The sequence below is a fragment of the Gadus chalcogrammus genome, chromosome 13, assembly GCF_026213295.1.
Source record: "Gadus chalcogrammus isolate NIFS_2021 chromosome 13, NIFS_Gcha_1.0, whole genome shotgun sequence".
Taxonomy (NCBI): Eukaryota; Metazoa; Chordata; class Actinopteri; order Gadiformes; family Gadidae; genus Gadus; species Gadus chalcogrammus.
Window position 1 is genome coordinate 22,503,780 of NC_079424.1, and position 26,900 is coordinate 22,530,679.

The window sequence follows — 26,900 nt, forward strand, 5'->3', positions numbered from 1 at the left end:
TGCTACTTTGTAGTTCACCAAAACACCCTGAAACAACTTGAGTTTCACATACTTATGTCACCATACACCACTAACATTGCAAGCACGCCAATGGCAACCAAGGGCGCAGTCCTTCCTCCTTCACTTTAAAAACCACCAGCCACCACTGAATTGTAGTGAAATAGTGGTGTATAGTGATGTATAGTGATGCACAGTGATGTAAATGTATAGTGATGTATAGTGGTGTTTAGGGATGTATGTTGGTGTATAGTGATGCACAGTGATGTATAGTGATGTTTAGTGATGTATTGTGATGCATAGTGGTGTACAGTGGTGTATAGTTATGTATAGTGATGTATAGTGGTGTATAGTGATGCATAGTGATGTAAATATATAGTGATGTATAGTGGTGTAGTGATGCATAGTGATGTAAATGTAGTGATGTATATTGGTGTATAGTGATGTACAGTGATGTATAGTGATGCATAGTGATGCCTAGTGGTGAACAGTGATGCATAGTTATGTATAGTGGTGAAGGCTGACGTATAGTGATGTGTGATGTACAGTGCTCTGTAGAGATGTATAGTGATGTATAGTTACAACTGTTTTATGTGATTTCTTGATTTGAATACAGAGCTAACTGTAAGGATGGGCTAACTGTTGGGGAGTAAATTAACCATAATCTTAGCACTGGGAACTCCTTCATCTTCTCCTTCCTGGGTATTGCACTTGGCTGCTTGCGCTACCTTTTGCATGAACTCGCTCTAGCATTCCTCTTTGATTCATTTTGGAAAGCCTCCATTCACTCGCCCTTCCTCTCTCGCCCTCTTGTCCTCACCTCAATGCTACTAGCGTTTCTCCGCTCTCTTTTCAGGGTTTTGTCCTTTAACATGTTCAGCCAAGGCATAACTTGGTGCCAATGCCTTTGTTGTTGTACCTCTGACTCATGTGTTTCCACATATCAGGAAGCACAGATTCCTAAAGCTAAGTCGTCTGTAAAATATACGATGGATGAGCGGGCATCTACTTGATCTGATTGCAAAAGAGCAGAGCCTCCCACCATCACCTTGGTCGAGACGGCAGGAACGAGGCTTGCTTAAGGAAAACTCCATCGTCCCATCTGTCAGAGGGTCCTCACCTTCTCTCTGTTCCAGAACCCTCCCTCTCCCCGGCCCCTTTCCCAGAACCACCTCCTCCCTGCAAGTCCCGACTGGCCCGCGCTCAACTCCGCCGTCTAGGATTGCCCCAGTCTGCCTGGCCGACCGTGCTCTGACGCTATCGTGCTATCAGGCCATGGAGACCTGGTGGAGTTAAAGGCCCCGGGGTGCTGCCGGGCACCCTGTCCTCACAGCACCCCTCGTCTTAGGTGGCCCCCATGCAAGGTTACCATGGTTACGGCGGTCATCCTGGACCACGAGGAGGAAGTCAACGTTATTCCTCTACCCCCCGATAAATAAAACAATTCTATTGAACTTTGGACGGGTGACTTTTTAGAACGAAAGATAAATGAATAAAAACAATGCTGTAAATTGTTTTTCAATGAATGGGCCTTTGGAGGTGTTTTGCCTGCCAAGGAGGGACATGCACACAAAGAAACACACACTATGAATCAAACACACACTCTCTGAATCCCACACACTCTGAATCACACACATACACTCTGAATCACACAAACACTCTGAATCACAAACACACACACTCAGGATTTACTGTAGTGAAGAGGACAAGAGTGGTCTGTAATGGGATCCTCTCCCCAGCTCAACCTGACCATTCCTGCCAAGGCCTGCAGACAGCCTGCTACTGGGGAACCAGCCCGCTATCGCCATCTTCACGTCACATTAAAGCCAGGTACTGTACAACCAATAGAAACACATCTGTACATCCGCACTACACCGTTCAACGTGTTGGTTGTTTATTGAGCCACGTCTAAATGTCACAATAAAGAGATCTAAATCTGATCAAGTACATAGAGCTGCATCACGTCAACCCTTGTCTAGGCAGCTGAGTTTCCTCCCAGCTGATCAAATCTAATTTGCTGGAGTCTTTAGCTTGCTAATGAAGCCACTATGATGCAAATAATGCCAGTTCATTCCCAAGTGAGAACAGTAATTAGTGGCACCTCAGTTGTTTCATTCAAGTGTGAGTAGAAGCAGAATCACCAATCAACATCAGGTAGCGAAGGGGATCATCTGAGCAGAATCACATCTTACTGACCGTGGTCGAAGTGGTCGCTGGGTTTAGCCACCAAGCTAATCGCTTCAATTATCCTGCAATCACGGACACACACGTCTGCTACCAATCAAGTGCTGCCAAAGCAAAAGCATGCAACGACGCACACAAACACACACCTCTTTTGTGTCGTGGTTTAAAGCAAAGAAGTGCTGTGATGCTATGTGAGACTTTTTCAATTTCAAAACATTCCTGCCTCCACATTTCCAAAAATCAAAGCCACATTTTAAAAGTATGATTTCTGACATTTTTCATAATCGTAGCTGTTGAAGTATTTTAAACAGTACCAAGTCTGTTCACAGATGTGTACTTCAACTTCTGCAGGAATCACGTGATGATAGTTCCTGACAAAGCGTGCCTCAGGTGTCACATGGCCATATCACACACGTACGTTCCTCTAACCACCGTCCACGGGCTGTATTCAACATCCTGACGGAGCAGAGAGCAGCAGCAACAACAAGACATCTCACTAACACGATCAACACGCGACAGAGCAGCAGACAGAACAGAACCCTTTGTTCTCTGCCTGCTCCGAGGCAGGTGTTAGCTCACCTTCTCTCACTCCTTTGTATCCTCTCCTCCTCTCCTCTTCTCTCTTCCCTCCTTTACTGAAGCTCTTTCCAGTGGCTTATAGCTCCTCTCCCAGCATGCCGGGGCTTGGCTGGAAGGCAGGGGGCAGACTGGAGGAGAGAGAGAGACACAGAGGGAGAGAGAGAGGGCGAGGGAGAGAGAGGGAGAGTCAGTCAGTCTGCAAGAGGAGCGGGAAAGTGGAAAGGAGGGGGAAATTTGAAACCAGCCCGAGCTCTTTTAAACAATCGCCCTCACTCTTCCACACCCTCCACTCTCATACCACCATCCCTACCTTTGTCCCTCTGCTGCTCCACTCCACTCCACAAACACACACACACACGAGCGGATGCACGCACACAAACACACACCATATACAAACACGCATGCATGCACACACTCACACACTCACTCACTCACAGACACACACAAACACGCACAGACATACACGCACGCATGCACACATACACACACACACACTCACACACACACAAAAGCATGCACGCAAACATGCACACACACACACACACGCACAGACATACACGCACGCATGCACGCACATACAAACAAACACATGCACAGACACATACATGTATACACACAGTCACAAACACGCATGCACAGACACACGCCTGAAAATACATTCCTCCCACTTTGGAGTTGACTTCATTTTGCTGGTTTCTGCTGTTTAATTTCAGTCTAGGGCTCCTCCCTCTTTGGAACATACATGCTCAAAAACACAACCAGGGCTTGAACACACACACAGACCAACAGATCCACACACAGACCAACACATCCACACACACACACACACACCCCCCCCCCCCCCCCCCCACACACACACACACAGACCAACCCACACACAAAGACCAACACACACACACTCCATGCTGCTCCTATCTCCATCTGGCCCTGTCTCCCTCTTCTCTGGCGTTCCCCGAAACCATGTCTGCGTCTGCCTGGCGCGCGCACGCGACAGAGAGAGGGACAGAGAGAGCGAGGAAAGGAGAATCTAAGCTGCCTTTCCCATATTTTACCACAATCAATTTATAGAACTTTATATAGAGTTGCATGTCATGTGCCCAACACCAAAACACCAGTCCCCAGGCCAAAGCTCCAGGCCAGGGTGCGTTTGAGTGCGAGTGTGTGTGTGTGTGTGTGTGTGTGTGTGTGTGTGTGTGTGTGTGTGTGTGTGTGTGCGTGTGTGTGTTTTTGACGTGTGATTCCTGATTAGTCAGAACACAGGTGTTCAATATGTCCTGCAGCAACAATAAGTGAGTGTGTGTGTGTCCGTTTGTGTATGCGTGTCAGTGTGTTTGTGTGTGTATGAGTGTGAGTGTGAGTGTGAGTGTGAGTGTGTGTGTGTGTGTGTGTGTGTGTGTGTGTGTGTGTGAGGTGAGCACACATCTGGGGGGTGATGATTCATGCCACTGGGCCGTGCCACACCTCCGTTGCTCAGCCACCCCCTGGCCTCTTATCCTAACATCACCTATCATCAGCGTATACTGGTGCAGAATCAGGCCCTGTCCAAACAGGCAAAAACAATCTTTTCCCCTCCATTTTCCTTGGCAGAGTTTCAGGAATATCTCTGTAAAGACGGATTCATTGCAAAAACGCATCTAGCTGTATAAACGCTGTAGTATATATTCAATGCTACTATGTGGCGCTGGTTCTCCACCAAAGAAAAAAGGAGACGAGGCAGAGCATCGAAAATACTTTTGAATGTACAGTTAGTAATTACATTTAAAATTTAAAAGATTTGTATTAAAAATAATACAAATCAAATCCAACAACAAGCATTTAAATGTTGTTGTCCTTATGACAATAAAGAGATTCTGATTCTGATTCTGATCACGAGCCTCCAGCTCCCTCAGAAGCACAATGTGTAGCCTGACGTCTCTCAGACCTCTGGGTCTGGACCAAGGCCCAACCTGCAGCTGAATCATCGCAGCAAGACCCCCCAGCCCAGTAGGACCGCTCAGCCTCCTCCTCACTCCTCATTGTTCCTCTGTAGTGAGTCCCTGGAAATGTTGGGGTTGGGATTGTTGATGTTTTGGGTTGAATTGGCTCAGGAGGTAGAGCGGGTTTTTTTGTAACCGGAAAACTCTTCCTGTCCTAAAGTGTCGAGGTGGCCTTCCTGTCCTAAAGTCCCGTCCTAAAGTGTCGAGGTTTCTTGGAGCAAGAAACCTCATCCTCAATGGTCCTTACCAGCTGGCTGTCCCCTTGCCTGGTTGACTTCGCCATCGGAGTGTGAATGTGTGTATGAACCGTGTGAAATCGCTTTGGATGTAAAATCATCCGCTGCTACTTCCTGGTGGAGCATGTTGGATCCCAGTCTGGCCCTCCGAACCTCTCTAAAGGCCAGCGGAACCGACCCCCCTGGTCCCGCCCTGGGGTCTCCTGGCCGGACTGCAGAGCCCTCCTGGTGGGCTCCCAGCATGCACTGCTCAGTCTCTGCTCCGGTCACTTGTGAAAACCAGAAGTAATGGTGTATGTTATATTATGAATCGTAACAACTGCGTCCGACGTCGCTGGTTCTTCCAGTTCCTCATCAATCTGAAACACAGAATTGAATCGCGACATGGAACGACACATATTCTAGGTTGCCGGGAGTCCGCAATAATTTTGGGATAATTGCTGTACTGCCTTTATCGGAATAAAAATAATAATTATGTCGAGACAGTTTAAAGGCACCCAGTGCAACTTTATGTAAACATTCAATGAAAAATAAACATTCAATTTCTAGTCTTTTTTACACGTAGTAAGTTTCAATAACTCCATACCATTACATATCGACATTCAAGGAGCAAAGATGAGACGTCGCTGTGTGGTGAGAACTGATAGAAAATCGTAAACAACAACAATCGCCGGTGGGGAGAAGCCATTTTTCCATTGACTGGAAGCCTGCTTTATTTATTGTAGGTTACAAAAAATAAAGAAAATGGCGGCATTGTTGTTGTTATCGATTTTCTATCAGTTCTCACCACACAACGACGTCTCATCTTTGCTGCTTGAATGTCGGTATGTAATGGTATGGAGTTATTGAAACTTACTACGTGTAAAAAAGACTAGAAATTGAATGTTTATTTTTAAGCCTCGAAAGTTGCACTGGGTGCCTTTAAGAATTTGTGTTGCTGCACGCATTTTTGGGGCTGCTGCAAGTGATGGAAGAGGTTGGTCGTACTCTACCCATTAGTTGTGTGACAGTTTTGAAGCACTCTCTACAAAATAGCTGATTCTGTAATTCGTCAAACACCTTGTACCCAAACCATTTCCAAACTATGGAGCCAATAGTTTTCCGCTTACATACAAGCTCCTCGGTGCCGCATTTGCCGGCAGACTTCATGTTTCGCGCCGTAGGGGATTAAAAAAATTGACGTGAGTGGAAGCGGGGCCAGGTCAGAGTGTGTGTGAGACAGAGGCAGAGCGGAAGAGAGATAGGCAGAGTTATGGAATAGCATGCGGCAGGCGCGGTTCGAAACTGCTGTTAAATATGCGAAAAAATATTGCAATATTTCAAATATTGATATATCGCAAAGTTCATACACAACACAAACCACATCCTACAGTTCAGACACAACCCAAACCAGCTCATGTCACCAACTTTAAACACATCACTACATGATTTGTTTAATTGAAGAGTTGTGTTTAGAGCCGTGTGAGCGGTACAGACTAGAGGCCCCAGGACACGTGGGAGGAGGGGCGTTTTGCTCGGAGAGCGACGGGTAAACCTTAGAGGATGAGCACAACCTAGTGGAGAGACACACACACACACCAACAAACATATACACACCCACACACACATATACAATCACACACACAAACATACAGACAGATAGAGACACACACACACACACACATACACACACACGCACACACACACACGCACACACACACGCACGCACACACACACACACACATTCTCAAAAGGGTATTTGGGAGAGTGGTTCGAAAAAGGGCGAGTTAGGTCTCCCAAGCAACTGCCCCCAGACACAGAGGCGCGAGCGCTGTGTACAGCCTGATGGGCTTCAGCGTTAGATGTCACATGATAACAAATAATATAGCTGAACCGTAACTGCTGACCTCCTGACCCCAGCAGTAGGCGTTTTGTAGTCCAGTATCATACCTACATCAGGAGGTGGGGTTGGCATAACAACATAGTGTGTGTGTTGTTATTAACAAAATAACTGAACTCCTATTCCAAAGCCATTGAAATACAGCTCAGCTGTGGTTGTTCCCCACAGGGTCCATCACATGTAGGATATACTGTGTCTGTCATCTCCCAGGACTCATCAGCAACAGCTACTAAAAACAACCTTTACTAAATGTTACTAAATATACCTCACATTGTTTCACAGATACCCTATAAAACTCATAAACATGCATGGGGTCGGCTTAGCTCAGGAGGTAGAGCAGTTGTCGTGTAACAGAAAGGTTGCTAGTTCGATCCCCATTCCCCCTAGCTGTGTCCCTGCGCAACACACTTAACCCTAACTGCTCCTGACGAGCTGGCTGTCGCCTTGCACGGTTGACTCTGCCGTCGGTGTGTCAATGTGTGTATTAACCGATGTAAGTCGCTTTGGATGAAAGCGTCTGCTAAATGCCCTAATTGTAATTGCATACACACAATCACACAAACACTTAAACATAACAGCTTTGGTAGGTTCTATCAGAGTAATACAGGAATGTGATTTCCCAATGCATGTAACATGAGAGCAACAGCAATGAGAGGAAAGTGAATGGGTTGTTTTTGTGCTTCCTTATTCTCTTACCCTTGCAGCGGTTGCCTGACAACCGCGGATCAAAACTTACCTTTGGGGTCTTCAAGTGGTTTTAAAAGTGCATCCAAGTGAGTCTACTGCTGGCTGCCGCCATTGTGCGTGGGAGTGTGTGTCTATGTCTATGTGTACATGTACATGTACGTATATGCAGGGTTTCCCCCAGCACTGTCTTGTTAAGGCGGCCGCCTTAACAAGACTAGGGCCCCGCCTTGACTACCAATTTATTAAAAAAAAAAAAAAAAAAAAAAAAGTTGAAAAAAGAAAAAAGAAAAAAAAAAGCGAGATTTTTCTGCCATGAATAGGGTAAGCCCATCATCTTCTCACTATCTTAGTTCAAAATTTAAAATATTAAATATACAACATTGACTTCATTCACTCTATGTGTAGATAAAGACAGACCTGCGAAACAGGCTGCAGGGCAAGAGTCTTACAGCCTGCATGAAGATCAGCATCAATGGCCCACCACTGTCTAAGTTCAATTACAGCAGGGCGCTAGAACTGTTCTTTGCACAGCCACGCAGAATTGCATGCACTGATGCCTCTTGTCAGCTGTGCCGCAAATAAGATCCAAAAAAGGAACTGTAAATAGTTGAATTTGCATACAAAAGTTAAGTGTATTGTCCATTATTTGTATTTAATTTGCACTTTTCTTTAATTTTATTTTGTAGTGTCTGCATGTTTGCACAACATTTGTACCTACTGTTGTTTATTTATATGGAAATAAACAGTCGTTTATTTCATTCATGCGTACTGGCATCTTTGAGCAAAATACCCCCAAAATTTTTCGGCGCGGCGCTTTGCGCCGCACCAACAACACCACCGACTGCTTACCACCTTGACTGAGACATTTACTGGGGGAAACACTGATATGTGTATATCTGCCTCTATGTATGTGGGTGTGGAGGTGTAGTTCTCTAACCAAACTGGTTTTCCATGTCTTGACTAGAGACAAAACAACATCTGCACACACACATACACACACACAGACACCCGCATGCACGCACACACAGTATTTTTCAGCCAGTGGAGTCACTTGTGTCACTTGCCATTACCCTTTAGAACAGTGAGTTTAGGTGGTATGTGTAACGCAGACCATTGCATAATTACTTAAAAAGACATGAAGGGTCATCATCATCATCATTTTTTCCCGCTCGGCGCATTTCATGGCCTTGGGGCGCTTCTGCTGGAGAGTTGGAAGTCTGTTCCAGCATCAGCAGGATGTCTGGATTCGACATCACATCGCGACATCAGTCAGGGTTAGGTGCTTTGTCAAAGACACCTCGACACTCTGCTTGGTGAAGCCGGGGATCGAACCAACAACCTTCAGGTTACCAGCCAACCCGCTCTACCACCTGAGCTACTGCCGCACCGCCAACAACCAAATCGAACGACGAACAACCACTCCTCTTCGGTACCATGGATACTACAGGAGTACCGTTATCATTTTTAAACAGTTTAAATCTAAATGGACAACGGCAATTTAGTCTGTGAAGTGTAAAAGTTTATGTTGTATCCAGTGTGGTTTACAAGTCTGTAGTTAAGTATACCTGAAACCTACGTGGCCCTTTGTCTTGTGTTGCGCTTTCAGAAGTCCTGCTTGGTCAATAGTCCTGCTTTGTCAATAGTCCTGGAAGGTCAATCGTCCTCCTTGGCTAATAGTCCTGGATGGTCAACAGTCCCTACTGTTCAATAATAGTCCTTATAGGTCATTAGTCATTTGTGTTTAATAGTCCTGCTTGGTCAATAGTCCTGCTTGGTTAATAGTCCTGCTTGGTCAATAGTCCTGCTTGGTCAATAGTCCTGCTTGGTCATTAGTCCTGCTTGGTCAATAGTCCTGCTTGGTTAATAGTCCTGCTTGGTCAGTAGTCCTGCTTGGTCAATAGTCCTGCTTGATTAATAGTCCTGCTTGGTCAGTAGTCCTGCTTGGTCTATAGTCCTGCTTGGTCTATAGTCCTGCTTGGTCAATAGTCCTGCTTGGTCAATAGTCCTGCTTGGTCAATAGTCCTCTTGGTCAATAGTCCTGCTTGGTCAATAGTACTGCTTGATGGAGGGATGTCATTTTCAATGACCTTAAACTATGAGTGAACATGTGTTTATGTTCATGTATGCTTATGGGCCTTGAGAACTCGCCCAGTATCAAGCTAGGCTTCATTAGCTTGTTTTCCTTCCTAATGAGCCACCATCAGTCCTCCCAATAGCTGCCCGAAATCATCCCCCAGGCCAGGTCCCTAGTGGGCCTGCTGGTTGGATAGGATGTACTCTTTATGAATCTCATGGCTCATCACAAAGGTCACAAAGTCACTTTCATGTTCCCCAGACAAAACTATACAGTTTGTGTGTTAAGTAGCAGCCACATGTGAGCAAGAGAAGGATTGTAGCCTTTTGAGGAAAGTCATGGGACTCTGGACTTCCCCAGTCCTCCCAAATGACCAGTAAACACGTGGTGGGACTCTACCAGGGACTCCATGGCCAATGGTAGAGACCATGGACTCCCATGGGCTGTTGCATCACACAAAATGAATGTGATGGAAGGCAACTAGAATTACTGAGATATTGTGTGTCTGTGTGTGGGTGTGTGGGTGTGTGTGTGTTAGAGATGCGCGGTTGGCGGTTGCAACCGCGGACTCCGTAGTTAAACTGCGGATCGGGCGGGTGGCGTGACAAAAAATAATATTTTAATTAAATTCGGGCGGTTGGCGGTTTAACCAACGAAATTCAAAAATATATACACATTGTTAAATGTCGTTACCTACTTCCAAGCACATTTTGAAATAATCAAATTCTCATCAGGCAGTAAATTGGCCTAGTTCCATGTATGAATACAGCGTTTATCTGAGAAGATGGCAGCGCAGGCGAAGGTAGTTAGGGAAAAGATAAAAAAGGGAGAATACCGAAAAAGCCAAGGATTGACTTTACGGAATGGGAGGAGGATACAGCAGGCCTAATTGTGGATGAGGTAGAGGGGTACTCCTCTACAAATTTCCATATAGACGCGGGATCAGCAGGTTTATTTTGGTTATATTAGGATGGCTACGTTTATAGCTTGCGTTTTGGGCGCACCACAATTGATAGCTTAAGGCTTAGGAGACACAATAGCCTATATGCCGTTTTTTTTTTTTTTTTAACTGTTTGCAGCTAAAGGCTAGGCCTAATGCATTAAGATATTTATTTATTTTGTATAATATTTTTTTCTGCCTGTTGTTTCTTCATAGAAAAGGCATTGTTTGATAGAAGCTATCCATAAAGGTTCATCTTTCGCGGAATTGGTGTTTTCCGATGTTTCACTGAGTCCTCTCTGTCTCTATCACACACACACACACACACACACACACACACACACACACACTAACGGAAGCAAAAAAGATTAAATTAAGTGACGATCAGTCCCATGTCGCGTCTCCACAAACCTGCAAGTTATGAGACAGCTGTCAGTATTGGAAGAAGCTTTAACGTCTCGTAGATGAACTGCCTGGGTTATTTTGTTTCGTATAAGTTATATTTTAAAACAGCCAGTCATTGTAGCCTACCACTCGTGGAATATGGAATTTCAAAGAGATGATGGAGTGATTTGACTCAGAAGTGACATCAGGCATTGGCAGCGCGAGATGTGCAGAACAAGTTAAACTTCTAGCTCAGTAACATCAACACCTAAGAAAGAAGGTAAGAAAAATAGTCTGAAAACTTTGATTTGCAAGGCAAGCAGGCAAGTGTTGGGCTTGTTACAGTAGCCTATATAGCCTTCAATGCGGTGAAATTTCGGAATTAATAGGCTCGAGTCGGCGTTTCCTTAAAAGGCTATCTTTCATTTTGCAAAAAAAAAAACACAGTAGGCTATATTACCATATTAAAATGGTGTACCAAATTGCGTTTTATTACAATGATAAAAAAGTGTAGGCCTACTAGCCTATGGTAAGGTCAGGTTTGCCGATGTGCTTGGCTATTTTAAAGTTTCTCCCTGTGCATCGATCGGAGACAGACGTCACTTCACTGATAATATTCTGGGGATAGGCTACAACATAGCCAATAGGCTTTCATACTAGGGACTTTATCCTTTAAATATCTTTGCGGCATTGGATCAGTCTCCTTTCAAGAACAGGCAAGAACTTTCTAGCCTCGCGTCAGCAGCGCATATACCTAAAAACAACAGGCGGATGGCGGGCGGGTGCGGTTTTGAAAATTGGTCAAAAAAATTGTTGCGGATGGATTGCGGGCGGATCAAGTGTTTTGTGATGCGGTTGCGGATGAAATAATAGTCCATCCGCGCATCTCTAGTGTGTGTGTCTGTATGTGTGAATGTTTGTGTGTATATTTGTGTTTATATGCGTGTCTGTGTGTGTCTTTGTGTGTCTATGTGTGTCTGTGTCATATCCCTCCTCTGTTATGTAACATCACCCCATCAGCCAGCGTGCTCCGTGAAGCGGATCAAGGCCTCAGACACTGCGCTCACAGTGGTGACCAATAATCTTGTACTGCAGCAGCAACAGCAGAGTGCTGAGCTCCTGTCCCCGCCCGACCCCGCAGTAGTGTGGCCCTCTGCCAGGATGGGCTTTGATGGATGGCTACGATGCTGCTCACACCCTGGAGCCCAGCCCCACGGCGTCACGCAGCCCCACGGCGTCACGTAGTCTCCTAGCATCACGCAGCTTCCTAGCGTAGCCTCCTAGCATAAATACCTAGCTTCATGCAGCCTCCTAGCGTCACACAGCTTCCTAGCGTCACGCAGATTCCTAGTGTAACTTCCTAGCGCCATGCAGCTACCTAGCGTTTTGTCGCTTCCAAGCGTCATGCAGCTTCCTAGTGTAGCTTCCTAGTGTTATGCAGCTGAGCTCCCTTGGCCCTAGCGTCACGCAGCCTCCTAGTGTAGCTTCCTAGCGTCATGCAGCCTCCTAGTGTAGCTTCCTAGCGCCATGCAGCTTCCCAGCATTATGCAGCTTCCTATCGTCCCGCGTTGAGCAGATTGCTCATGCACACCCTACATATCCAGCGATGGCTAGTCATATCTTAAACCTCCTCAGGGCTTTCAAAAATGATGTAATTGTACCTGGATGGATGTTGTTTCATCCATCTTTGGATTTGGAGTGCCAGACATTCTCATATTCTAAAGATTTGACTTGCCAGTCCATCTTTAATTCATTCTTTTTTAAAGAGTAACTACATGTAGGTCTTGAAATCGAGTTGCTTGTATTTTTAACTTACTCTCTCTCGCGATGCAGGCGTGTTCCCAAACTGGGGAGTTGGCCGTCCATTCAGCAGCTCCTGTAGCTGTATCCCAGTTTGTCCAACACAAGTTAGCCCCTACAAACTGGCCTGGCTCTATCTTTACCTCCAATAGTGCCCCCAAATGAACAGATCCAACCGTTGCAATTCTGTGTGTCCACTGTGCTGGTTTACAGCTGGACATAGACAGGTCCTGTCCCTGGACTGAAGGGCCGTCACAGGGGGCCCAGAATGAACCTTGAGCTGTTTTAAAAGCGGGGTCAGGGACTTCTCTCCAACAGGGCACAAGCTAGACCCAAACCGAGGATTTTTGAGTTTGATATTCAGATTATTCATTTCTGTTGTTGCCTTCTATCTGCTCTCTAGAAGGCTGGGCTTTTTTTTAATGCTGTATACCATTCAGGATAACATGCTGTTACCTTTCAGGATAACGTGCTGTTACCATTCAGGATAACATGCTGGCTACCATTCAGCATAACATGCTGTAACCATTCAGAATAACATGCTGGCTACCATTCAGGATAACATGCTGGCTACCATTCAGCATAACATGCTGTAACCATTCAGAATAACATGCTGGCTACCATTCAGAATAACATGCTGGCTACCATTAAGGACAACATGCTGTTAACCTTCAGGATAACATGCTGGCTACCATTCAGGATAACATGCTGGTTACCACGATACTATGATGGTTACTAATCAGAATAACATGCTGGTCACCAATCAGGATAACATGTTGGCAATGTCCATTGCTAAGAACTAATGTCCACTGTTCCAACTATGACTCAAACCTGATTTCTAGTGTTTGCATATTGGAAGGATGTCAGCCGTTAAACATTCATAGAAAACCATGACCAAAATGGCTCCCATGGCCCTAGTATTGGACAGCTGTGGAAGGCTAGTGTACAGAGAGGGTGTCACCGTAACAGAAGGCATTGACAAAGCCTTCACACTGCTACTTGACTATTTACTGGCATTGAGTTATTGTCAGAGTCATTTGATTAAAATTCGGTTAATTGTTGGACTGATACATCTGGTCCATGATGTTAGGCTCTCACTGCTCCTATAAATAGACACGATGATCTCAGGTCATTAGAAATGGCCTCCCCCCCAAAGCACAAACACACACGGACACACACACACACGCACCCACGTGTACACACACACACACACACACACACACACACACACACACACACACACACACACACACACACACACACACACACACACACACACACACACACACACACACACACACACACACACATAGTGGCTGCTCTGCTAGCCTCCTGCCTCATGTGTGAGCCCCTGCTGTATCACGACAGATTGGCTTCCATATTAATGAGGCTACTGTCAAAAGGCATAGCTCATCATAATGAGCTATGCAAGCACACACATACATACCACACAAAGGCTCAAATCCCCCCACAGAAACACACACACACGGACAGACACACACACACACACACACACACACACACACACACACACACACACACACACACACACACACACACACACACACACACACACACACACACACACACACACACACACACACACACACACACACACACACTGTTCGGCTCAACCTTGTATTGATATATTCCGATCCTGCAATATTGAACAGCTTGTATCAGTTAAACCTTGCACAACCAACGGTAAACACACTTTATAGTTTATATATTTGAGTTTATATATTTGAGTTACATGTTCAAGCTTATATATTTGAGTTTATACATTTGAGTTTACATGTTTGAGTTTACGTGTTTGAGTTTATATATTTGAAGTGTTATGTACAAGTTAAAATGTTGCTTCAAACTGTTCAAAGCCAATAAACCAATAAACCAATAAAAGCCAGAAGGGGGCTAAAGAGGATTTGATTGGCTGGCAGGGCGTTACATGGTGTGATCAGAGCCTTGCAGGGGGCCAACGCCACCAGTCAGTCCAGCCTCAGCTCCACTCAGCTCCACCATTATGCACCTCGTGCCAGAGTGTGGAGGGAAGGCGAGCATGACGGAACAAAGAGCTGCGGTCTGAAGGGGACACAAGGGGACCTGAAGCCCACCTGGCTATTTGGCTCACGACGCATGCACACACACGGACAGACAAGCACACGCACGCACACGCCACACGCAGACACACGTCAACACACACACACACACACACACCTACAAACATGCACACACAAACACACAAACACACAGGCACACGCACACACACGCAAACGCACGTGCACGCAAACACAGACAAACACACACACACACACAAAGACTTGATCCAACCCTGACTACATCTAAATGTTTAGGTTCCCCCTCGCTTTCTGCTAAAGTAAAATTCACCTTCAACGTGTTCTTTTATTAAAATGTCTTTCATGCTTTCTTTTAAATCCTGTTTTTTTTTTTTTTTTTTTCTGTATTTTTGAATTGTATTTTATAATTGGATGATTTTGACGTCTTTATGTGAAGCACATTTAGTCTGGCTTGTGCATGAAATGTGCAGTATATATAAAGTTGACCATATGCCTCAGACACACACACACACACACACACACACACACACACACACACACACACACACACACACACACACACACACACACACACACACACACACACACACACACACACACACACACACATACACAAACACACATACACTACAGTATCTATCTATCCATCTGTCTGTCTCTCTCTGTCAGTCTATCTACCATGTCTATCTATTCGCTGTCTATCTCTCTCTCTGTCTATCTAGCTATCTACAGCTCATTACTGTTTCCCTAGTTCATGCTGTCATAATATTTGGCTGGTTCCCTCTCTTCCAGCTAATAAGCTGCTCTGCAGGCCGCTGCTGCGCTCCCCTTTGTCCCCTGGTCCCTCCGGCTGCCATGGTGAAGGGGGCTGGCCCAACGGCAGAGCTTACGGCTGTTGTCATGGCTACGGAGGGAGGTGGGGGAGGGGCCCCCAAGAGAAAAGGTGAGTGTGGAAGGGGAGCCAGGATACTAGAGGATTTACTTAACCTTTCTAATCCGCTCCGCATTGAGGCCATAAGCGAGATGAGGACATGTACTTGTATGTGTGGTGTGTGCGCGTGTGTGTGTGTGTGTGTGTGTGTGTGTGTGTGTGTGTGTGTGTGTGTGTGTGTGTGTGTGTGTGTGTGTGTGTGTGTGTGTGTGTGTGTGGTATGTGTGAGTGTGTTTGTGTGACTGTTCGATGTGTGTGTGTGTTAATGCTCTTCATGAATTCCATCCAGACTTGTGTTCAAAGTTCTGTGTGTATAAATAATCAACACACCTTCACTTGCAATCACACATTTGTACATAAACGCACACACACACACAGGCAGACACAATGTCAGACAATATCAAGTAATACCATTAGCATAGAGTTCCTATTAGGAAAAGTGAGGTGAAAGGCAGGAGACGGTCATCAAGACACACACACACACACACACACACACACACACACACACACACACACACACACACACACACACACACACACACACACACACACACACACACACACACACACACACACACACACACACACACACACACACACACAAACACACAAACACACAGCCACAATACCCCATACATCCATAATACATCTGGTCCGCTCAACATTAATCAAATTCTACTGACACAATCTTAATTACATTCCATAATCAGGGGCTATCATTCATTTATTATGATGCTCTGCTTTATTCTCAACATATATTAATCATAAAGTTGTTATATGTTTATTCACAACATATTTAGGAAATATATAAGTTGCAAAGGCACTATAAAACAAATACATATTTTAACCCTAACCCCTAACCCTAACCCTAACGATTTTTAATGACTAATATTACTTAAATGAAAAGTGATATGCATGGTGCATAGAAAGGGAAAGTGATATGCTTGCATGATAATGCCATGTTCACAGGCTCAAGGAATATTGCTGTTCAGCGTTTCCAACCTGAGACTGTGAGGAGAATACAAGCAGGAAGGAGGGCCATGATGTCATCATCATGGGTCCTGGGACAACCACCTGCCACCTGGTCTACAGGTTTATGTTGGTCTACTATTAGACTGACTGGTTTACATTTTCATGTTGGTCTACCGTTAGACTGACTTAATTTCTACTTTACCTGAGACTTCTCTTAAACGAGACACATATTTGTAAAGTACCTCGTAATTGTAAACACATTTGTACTTTCTGAGACAATACTGCTGTTAACAATGAATACTAAGCTGTGTATCTAGTCAAACACCCAATTATCTTCCAGTATCGAACCATTGCTTGCTTCTCCTCCCGACGGGGGGGTTTGTATCAGAGAAACCCAGACTCAGACCATCGCCACAGGGGAAGGACACGGCGAGCAGAGAACGGACACACAACAGAGACTGTTCCTCTGAGGTTTACAAATCCAGCTTAATGCTGTAATCAAGCACATGGCTGCTCCCGCACACTCAGACATCAAAGTACCTGACGTGAAGCGCGGCATCAAAAAGAGGCTAGGGTCCTTATCAACACAACCCAGTGCGTAGCTTATCCACAGGGGCAGCATTCAGCTAGCGTTCAGATGGCTGTCCTCATCAAGGGCCTTTCTGTCCGTTAAACCTCCTTTATTTTAATGGGGGGTCATCTGGATGCACTGCCACTTCAATAAACCTGGGAACTGTGAATCGCTATGATCCCTATTCATTCTCATTACAATATAAACCGTACTGTATGGATGAGCTGTGTGGTGTTGTTAGAGTCTCGACCAACACACACACACACACACACACACACACACACACACACACACACACACACACACACACACACACACACACACACACACACACACACACACACAAGTATACACAGACCAACGCACACACACACAAACACAGACACACACACACGTATACACTCTCACACACACACACATAAACACACACACAAGTATACACAGAGAAACGCATACACACACAAACTCACACAGACACGCACACACATACATACACACTCACACAGACACACACACACACAAAGACACAATCACACACACACACAAAGACACAATCACACACACATACACACACACACACACACACACACACAAACACACACAGATTGCATAGATTTAGAGGTGATGGGAGCCGTCCTCCGGCTCGCCGTGTGATCAGTGAGGGGATTGGAGCAGGATGGCCGCGGATTGGCTCAGCTCAGCCATGTGGCGTTAGAATAGCTTAGTGCTAAATGACTCAGACACACCCAGGGGGAGGGGCTCCTTCATGACATTTGAAGATGCAAATATCTATATAAGGATGCTGATCTGTCCTTATGATGCCTCGCACTGCAGTGATATGGTGCTGTACGTGTATATGTTACGCAGTGCAACAAAATGACAATAAATAGGCCTCTCGACCACACCAACAATAAAACAAATCAAATACAATGAAACGTCCAATCAACAATTGAATGCAGACTAAAGAAACAGCAGAGCAGGCTTTGAGCTGCGTGCGTTCATCACAATATAACTGCGTTAACTTGGAAACACCGTCCTGGCATAAACGTCCACAACAAACCCATGAAAAGCCACCAGAGCAGAGAGAGAGCACTCACCAGCGCACCTGGTGACCGCCTCCTCCCTGACGCCTGCTGAGGGGTTCACTGGGTCTCCGGGCAGGTGGTGGACTACGGAGCGGTGCCGTACATCCCACCCAACACAGACAGGCTTTTGGCAGTCACAGCGTCATCCTCAGCCATGCTGGCGCCATTGGGAGCTCCACTCTGTAGGTGCTGACTCTTCAACCTCCTGGCACATGCAAAACACACCAAACCAATCCACAGCGGACGGGCGAGAGACCTGGAGAACGAGGGAGGGGAAGGAGAGAGCACCTTGGTGTTCGGGGGATGCAGGACAATAACAGGAAGGAATGGCTATCAGACAGAGAGAGAGGGAGAGAGAGAGAGGGGGGAGTGACAGAAGGAGGGGTGAAGAAGGGAGGAGGTACGAGGGAGAAAGGGATGCAAGAGAGCATGCCCAGTGGAAATACCCAGGGTATTAAAACGTCACATGACCACCTCATCACCGCCTGTCAGGCTGCATGCAAAACATGCAGGCAGGGATGAGGGAGAGGGGGAGAGAGAGAGAGGGCGAGAGTCAGAGAGAGACAGGGAGAGAGACATTGAGAGAAAATATCTATGCCACTGCTGAGGAACAGGGATAATGTATTTTTTTTATTATTTAAAATGTATAGTATAATGGTCATATCTATGTATACACCTATATATATATATATATATAGGACTGCTGGGAGATTGACCTGGCTCTAATTGCGTCTGCGAACGCCGTCCCCCTCCACCTTTGTGTGGAGGGTGAAGAACGGGAGGTGCATGGCCGGGGCGTCTTGGGTTCCGGGCTCTCCACCTTTCCCGTGGAATCTGTTAAAAATTAGATGCAGGCCAGCTAGTTACGAGCGATACCACACGGTCCGATCCGATCCGATAGAGCTGCGATCGTTCTAGTGTTTTGGTTCTTATTCATCCGCACCTTAGCGGCTTCTCGCCGCCCGAAATCTGAGCGGGACGGGCTGTTTCCCTCACACCGTGGTGACTATGAATGGGACATGGGCTTCATTTATACTCAGGACTTTGATTATCAATGTATCAATTAAACAATCGATTTTGATCAATGTAGGCTCGTTCAAGAGTTTGGTGGGCTTATTCCACATAGGGTATTGTGGTTCCGCCATGTAGAACCGCAGATCATTTTATGTATAGGCCTATATATATATATATATATATATATATATATATATATATATATTATGTGGCGTTATGACAAGTGAACTGCAGGTTCCTCATTATATGCCTTTTTTACTTTTATCTTCTGTTTGGATCGGACGGCTGAAGATCCATTCAATGAGAACCTCATAGGTTTTATTGCTGGATCTCTGCCAGTGTCTTCATCTCTCGGGTAAACTCTGACCTCTAGTGGACAACACAGGTATTAAATAAACATCACCAATACATCTTGATGCTATAGCGCCACCTTAGGCCACTATTTAGACATACACTTTCAGTTCCATACCACTTATTATAAAACAACATGTTCCATGAAGCCCTAAATGTTAAGAAAAGAACCACGACGGTTGTTATTGATTCATTAAATATTTATTTCAATAGTAATTTAAATCCTTTCAGAATGGTTGTATAGCAGAAATATTGACCCAACAAATTAGATACAAAAATAAAATTGCATTTGTAAAATCCACTGATTAAATTACCAACAGTATAATGTTCCCCTCGTTTCTCAGTCCAACTTCCTGGAGATGTTGCTGCTCAATACATGACTTTAACCTTCAAGTCCAAGTGCTCATTGTGAGATAGTTGTACAGTGGTCCTATTGATATAATGAAACAAAGTGACATGTAGAGCAAATTATGCCACAGTAGGCAAGGTGGTGTCATCAAGTGAAAAGTAAAAAAAGTAGTATCTCTTGCTGCCTTTTTGCCAAAGTTTTTTCTATAAAATTTTCTCTTGATTTAAGATCAACCAGTACAAAGTCACCAGCTGCTGTGGTTCTCAGTGTTGGATGGAGACGACAGTGACAGAAAGCCAACATGATAAACACTAATTAATAATCAGTTTGGATTGTTGCTTTAGTGTTGACAACTTGCAGTCAAAGTGACATTTAAACTCTCAGTACAAGGCAGATGGCAGGGACAGATTCCACTGCTTCATTACAAATACCTTTTGGTTGTTCGGAGCAGACAAGTCAAGCTTGCTGAACGCTTTTTGAATCAAAATAAGCATATTTGACTGAATTTTTTTAAATTGATTATAGAAATATATATGCATGGAGGTTTTTGCTGGACCCATTTGAACATGAGCACATGAACCCACCTCTTCACCTTTGAGAAACACCAGTTGGTGTCAGAGAGAGAACAATACTTCTCATGCTTGGTGGACAATCTGAACCATCACCTTTAAGAAACACAACTTGGTGTCAGAGAGAACAATACTTCTCATGCGTGGTGGACAATCTGAACCATCCTCATCTTTAAGAAATACCAGTTGGTGCGTCAGACAGAAAATTACTTCTCATGCTTGGTGGACGATCTGAACCGCATGAGCTTTCTTTGGCATTAAAAGGAGTCGTGACAGCTAAATTAAATATACAAATTCCTTAATATTTTCTATCATTAGTGATGCAATATGCTTTGAGTTCCCTGCAACTCCTAACCGATGTTTTGTCACTGCTGACCTGCTTTGCTTCCAACTGGGGAATCACCAGTGAAATAGGGCAACCTTACACTGAACACTGAGGGACTTTAAACTTTCTTAAATACTTAACAGAAGCAACCTTGGGTTATTTTTGTGTGTGATCTGTTGAATTTTTCTTTGTTGAGCAAAACCATTTCCAGTTGTGGTTTTAGTTGAAGCAGCAGGGGTGCTTTGGCGTGTGTTTCCCCTCACATTAGAAACACTCATGAAGCCCTTAAGGTGCGGCCACACTGAACGCGTTACGCACGTTAGAGGCGTTGAAAATCTGCATTTTAAACGCGCCCAACGCACCAACACGCAGAGTTCAAATAATGTAACTTTTGATGCGCCTACGCGTGACAGACAATCAGCGTTGAGCTTGACCCGATGTCACTGGCAAAGAGAGGGAGGACGCACAGAAGCATTTCCACAATTATTTACCTGCCCTGATTCACGTTAAATACTCACACCACCAAGAAACACATTTTATAACAGCTGCAAATCAAACCAGAGCGGACACTTAGACGGTGCTGCATGCCCCCTCTCTAGTACCACAAACAGCCCAAAGCCAGCAGTCCTGAGCAGCGGCCCACCAACCAGCTGCTCCCACGTCTGGGCTCAGGTTCTGGCAAACAACAGGACCTCCCCCTCAAAGTCGCTCCGGCGACGCCTGCAGGTTAACGCATGTTACAGAAGGACGTGGGGATTAAGTGTCAGCGTTTGAGTCGTCCGTGGTTGCGGTGAGCTCTGCAGGTGGTGTCTGAAGGTACTGGTAGGCCAGGGAGCGGTGTTCAGGCTCTGCAGGTGGTGCCTGACGGTGCTGGTAGACCAGGAGGGAGCTGACCTCTGCAGGTGGTGCCTGACGGTGCTGGTACACCAGGGATCGGGGTTCAGGCTCAAGGGAGGAGGGGGGCTCTGCAGGTGGAGCCTGACGGTGCTGGAACACCAGGGAGCGGTGTTCAGGCTCCAGGCAATAGGCGATGCTCTGCTCCACGTCCAGGCAGCGGCGCCAGAAGCGACAGCGGTCACGGGCTAGCTCCTCCCACTGGCCGCGCCGGTCCTCCTCCTCGCGGCTGCTGGTGACGAACTCCTCCACCTCCTCACAGAAGCGGACCTGACCGGGCGGACAAGGAGTCAAATACAAGATTACAAAACCGTTGCAAAATACAAAAACACACGCTGCCTAAGGCATGGCCCTCTGCTCCCTTTCCCCAGTGAAAGCTGACCTTTGACCTGTGGTGCCCTCTTACTTGGCACAAGTTCATGACTCAGCGTTTCAAATGTCACATCCTCGTAGACCATCTCCTTCTGCTGCCTACTCGCCTCACACTGACACACACATGGGATATGACTCAACTGGGTGAGTGAGGAACCATTGAGGTGGACCAGACCCTGGCGGTCTGCTGAACGGGTCAATGAGGGAGAAAGAGAGCAGGGACATAGACGCGTGCCCGTTATAAATCTCAATAGAGCTCCTACACTGACTGTTGACTTTAGAGGTTTATCTCTGTGTAGACTCATAGTTCATCAGCCTCCCAGCAGATACCGGACCATAGAGGTCTTATCTCCGGTGGCTGGGTCTGTAATGAACACCACGCACTCAACCACTTTCTGAACATATTGGAATGTATTGGTGCATGCTGACGTAGTAAGGGTTATTGTAGGACCACATTAAAGCCCTTAGCCTTACTGACCTTAGTAAGATTTATTGTAGGACCAGATTAAAGCACTTTGTTTTACTGACTTTAGTAAGGGTTACTGTAGGAACAGGCTAAAGCCCCTAGTCTGACAGATTTTAGTAAGGGTTTTGACCAGATTATAGCCTTTAGCCTGACTGACTTTAGTAAGGGTTAGGACCAGATTATAGCCTTTAGCCTGACTGACTTTAGTAAGGGTTAGGACCAGATTATAGCCTTTAGCCTGACTGACTTTAGTAAGGGTTAGGACCAGATTAAAGCCTTTATCCTTAGTAAGCGTTAGTGTAGGACCAGATTAAAGCCCCCTAACCTTGCTCACCTTCTTATAGACCCCACCACTCCGGGACGTGACCGACGGGTTGGGGGGCGCAACGGGTTCAGAGAACCCGCTGTCCAGGCGGTCCTCGGCCTCCTCTCTGCGGTAGCGGGGGGGCGATGAGGCGGCTGCCCCCTGGGGGGCCGAGCGAGTAGGCCTCTTCAGGGACTCCTTCGTCTCCTGGCGGCCCCCCTCCGCTGTCAGCAGCTCAGGCCGCGGCCGCGCCGTTCTGACAGGGGCCTGGAAGTTCCAGGGGCTGTAGGGGTCTGAGGAGGAGGTGAAGTAGCTCAGCAGGCCCTCTGTGTCCTCCGCCTCGCTGGCCGAGGTGGAGTCGTCCCACGAGTCGGACTGCTGGGCCGCCGGCAGGGCCACGGAGAGGGCCAGCGAGCCGGCGGGGGCCGGGCCCCGGGCCAGGGACGAGTCCGGTGAGGAGTCCGGGGAGGAGTCTGAGGAGAGTACGGCGGCGCCGGAGGAGGGGACGGGCCACGGCGCGGTGGTGGTCGGGGCGGTGAAGTGGTGGAGGTTGTACGGGTCCCGAGGTCGGCACAGAGAGTCCCACAAGCGGTCCGCCTCCGAATCCACTCCGTTGTCCGAATTTGAATCTTCGCTGTCAGATTCTGAGATCTCAGAGGAACCCTCGCTGTCAAAGCCGTCGTCACGGTCACTGGCCTCGCTGCCTGACAGGCTGTCAGCGGTATCCTCATCATCACTACAGGGACTGCCCATGATGAAGGCGATGGCTCGGTTCTGGCAGCAGGGGGAACTTAGCGTATCGGCAGCTGCAGATGATCCATCCTGAGGTGGCGTATCCCCACTACCATCTTCTTTACTGCCACCAATGTCACATGTTCCTTCTCCTGCCCCCTCTTCCTCCACCCTGTCAGCTGTTGGGGATGGCCCCATAGCGGGCTCAGAGGTCTCCGGCTCCTCTATGGCGGTGTGGCCCTCTACCTGAAGCTCTGCCGTTGAACCAGCCGTGTGAAGTTGGCATAACACATGACCTTCTTCCAGACTGGAATAACCGTTATCTTGTTCAGGGGTCAGAACCGCCACCTCACCGAATGCTGCGGCAGATCCTGTGCTGATGTTGGCTCCCTTGATGCTGAGCTCCTGCACAGGGCCCTCTGAACACTTGAGAGTTTCTGGTTGTGGGCTTTCGAGACTCCCATTGTCCTCCGCTTGCTGTGTATTGCGTGAGTGTCCAGCATTTTCGCTTGCCATCGACTCCCAAATGAACGGTACAAACAGAGCCGTTGTCTGGGCAACGGTGGCTTTTGTACCAACCGCTGGGAGAGAACAATGTGCGGCGCACAGGCCCTCCCCTCGGCCCAGAGACAGTTTAGACAGGTCGGTTCCCCAGAACTCACCCCACCAGGTGTGACCCCTCCAGTCGCTCTGGAGCAGGGAGCCCGGCGCCTCCGCGGAGGATGTTGCGTTCAACAAAACAGGACCGCGGTTTCTGAAAAAATCCTTGATATGTTCTCTGTCACCACCGTCTTTAATTCCTAATTCTGAAAGCGATTCTTCCGTCATCCACATCAGGTTACCATGGCCTCCTGGTTGGAGGAGTCTCCCTGCGTCGCCCGGCGGGGGAACGCGCTCAGGTGACTGCTTTAGGTCGCCCAAACTTCTCAAACACGGGACTTCTGAGCCCGGGTTCAGGTTTTCTTCGACGACCCAATCGGGAACACTGTCCGTCAGGGAGCGAGTATGAAGTAACCCGGGTAAATACTTATGCAGTAGAGAAAGTGCGGGCCTTGAGACCACGGAGAACGCGTTAGTCCACGGTGTGTCCTGCTTATCCTCACGGGGTGAAGCCCCTCGGTGCCCGCTGGGGGACAGACCCGCCGAGGCCCGGGTCTCGGAGAGTTCGGCTCTGGACATCTTTAAAACTCCAACAAGAAAAAGCACAACATTTAGATAATATTCCACAACGTTTAAAATGTTAATATATAGTCGTGGCGATGCTGCTGTCAGTATTTGAAAGGCAACTTGACAGCTGTCAGGAGACTGAGGCTATTTGACCGATCTGTGTGGATAAGCCGAGGGGCTCGAATGTGACCCCAGACCGAGCACTAGCTTTCCGATGAGGACCCCTCTAGGGCTGTGGGTGTCCAGGCGGTGTTACACGGACCGGCAGACACACCGGCTCCCCGTGGGACCAGACCCCCCCAGAAGCCCGGGAACCTCCTGCTCCTGGCGGCGGCGGTGGAGCTTCATAAGATCAGGAACGTCGTGCGGGTCCAAAGGAAGGTCGCTGCTCGACGACATGTGGCCTTCGGAGAAACACACGTCCGACAAAGACGACACAGACATGCCGTCTGCGGAAGAAGAAAACGCCGCCGAGTCTCCCCGAGTGTCCGGGTCTTAGCTTTAGCTCTGAAGCTAACGTGTTAGCACTGCTAGCCTGTGCTAGCCTTCTCTACCGAAGGGAAGCGATCCACGTCCTTCACGGTCGGTCCAGACCTCGATACTCCACCACTCCCGACGACCGAAGCCCGACGTGTTCAATTGTTAAGATGTAAGGCGTTAAAATGTTGAATGGTAAGGTTTTAAAGCGGTTAAATGTAAGATTCTAACCCCAGCGTAAAGTGTCTCAGTCGGCGAGTGAGGATTTCATCAGAAAGTCTAGGGAGCGTCCACAAATACCCGGCAGATTCACGAAGTCTCTGCTAGGGAGCGTCAATAAACTGCCTTCTTCAGGCAAGCGTTGGACGTGGACCCGTGTCCTTCATGTGCGGGTTACACAACGAAGCGTAGGTCAAGGTTTTAAAATCGTTTATTTAGAAATCTGTGGGTTTAAGTAAAAGAGGGTAAAAGAGGACATTACTTCATTTTCCTAAATGAATGCATGGATAATACATGCATTATTATTATTATTATTATTATTATTTTTATATGATGTATTGTATGTTCTGTATTGCGGCAATCCCTTCGCGAACCCCAAACCAGACCATGACGCAGCCGGAGACGACGCAGCCCGAGACGACGCAGCCCGAGACGAGGCCGCGGGTTTCCTGGTCTCCAGTCTCTCGGCAGTGTGCGGAAAAAGGTGTAGAAGAAAATAGTTGAAACATTCAGAATATTCTGACCACATCGAGGTCTACACAGAAAAGTGTGTGAATTAATACACACACGGTGCATATATTTTAATATTGTTGATTGACACAGAATACAACTCTGTTTTCCAACACTGTAGTGCCTCTAACCCTGCGTTCACACCAAAAGATGCATTTGCTGCCCGAACGCGTTGACGCCTGAGTTTTGCGGCGCGTCAAATCAAGTTTTGCGGCGCGTCAAAGGTTTGCGGCGCGTCAAAAGTTGAAATATTTCAACTCGAGCAGCATTTGACGCGCCGCAAAATACGTGAACGCGCCCTTCGCCCGTGCCCGGCACGGGCATGCCGCGCTGCAAATCAGATTTTGACGCGCCGCAAATCAAGTTTTGCTGCCCGTTTTCTCGGCAGCTAATGCTGCGGCAGCAAAGCAGCAACGCGTCTCTACATTCACTTTGAATGGGATCACGACGCGCGTCAACTTTTTGCATCTTTTGGTGTGAACGCAGGGTAAAACATCAACACTAGTAACTGGTTACTGGTCCAGTCAATACTGGTTAGGTCCACATGTGTTTTGAAGGCTCAACATGTGCTGCAATGTTATTCCTTTGCAGGTAATCCATACAAATACAGAAATTCAATAATACATGAGATATATAATTTCAAAGCTCTGAGTTCAAGCCACTCGGTGTGTGTAAATTAGACTTGGACATGATTTCTCAGGAGTCCCGTTACAGTAACTGCAGATGTCTTACGCAGCTCGAGAAACATGAGGGGAGTCAGTGGCGCTGGCGCGGGGCCAGG

The 26,900-nt window shown here is 46.9% G+C and overlaps 2 protein-coding genes across 7 annotated transcripts in view; both read right to left on the minus strand.

Annotated features, from left to right (window-relative positions):
* plekha6 (pleckstrin homology domain containing, family A member 6) overlaps positions 1-18,697 on the minus strand; it is a 71,539-nt gene extending 52,842 nt beyond the window's left edge. The window contains exons 1-2 of one of the 6 annotated variants that reach the window (XM_056606867.1): positions 18,383-18,697; positions 2,761-2,888 (exon numbers count right to left, since the gene is read on the minus strand). The gene's annotated coding sequence lies outside the window, so the exon portion shown is untranslated. Of the gene's footprint in view, positions 1-2,760; positions 2,889-7,587; positions 7,603-12,752; positions 12,982-18,382 lie in introns of those variants that run through there. The other 5 variants (XM_056606868.1, XM_056606869.1, XM_056606873.1 and 2 more) reach the window with 5 other exon arrangements.
* Positions 18,698-19,718: 1,021 nt separating this feature from the next.
* Positions 19,719-25,720, minus strand: LOC130401991 (uncharacterized). Its single transcript, XM_056606052.1, has 2 exons — positions 23,045-25,720; positions 19,719-22,142 (listed from the first exon to the last, which is right to left on the minus strand). Exons 1-2 carry the CDS (start codon positions 24,923-24,925, stop codon positions 21,735-21,737), a joined length of 2,289 nt encoding a protein of 762 aa, XP_056462027.1. The 5' UTR covers positions 24,926-25,720; the 3' UTR covers positions 19,719-21,734.
* Between the last annotated feature and the right edge of the window lie 1,180 nt (positions 25,721-26,900).

Bases quoted from the DNA above. Each gene is read 5' to 3' on its own strand.
- LOC130401991 (XM_056606052.1), bottom strand. From the start codon at position 24,925: ATGTCCAGAGCCGAACTCTCCGAGACCCGGGCCTCGGCGGGTCTGTCC. The intron at 22,143-23,044 runs GTGAGCAAGGTT...CCGCCCGGTCAG, and splicing joins GTGGTGGGGTCTATAAGAAG to GTCCGCTTCTGTGAGGAGGT.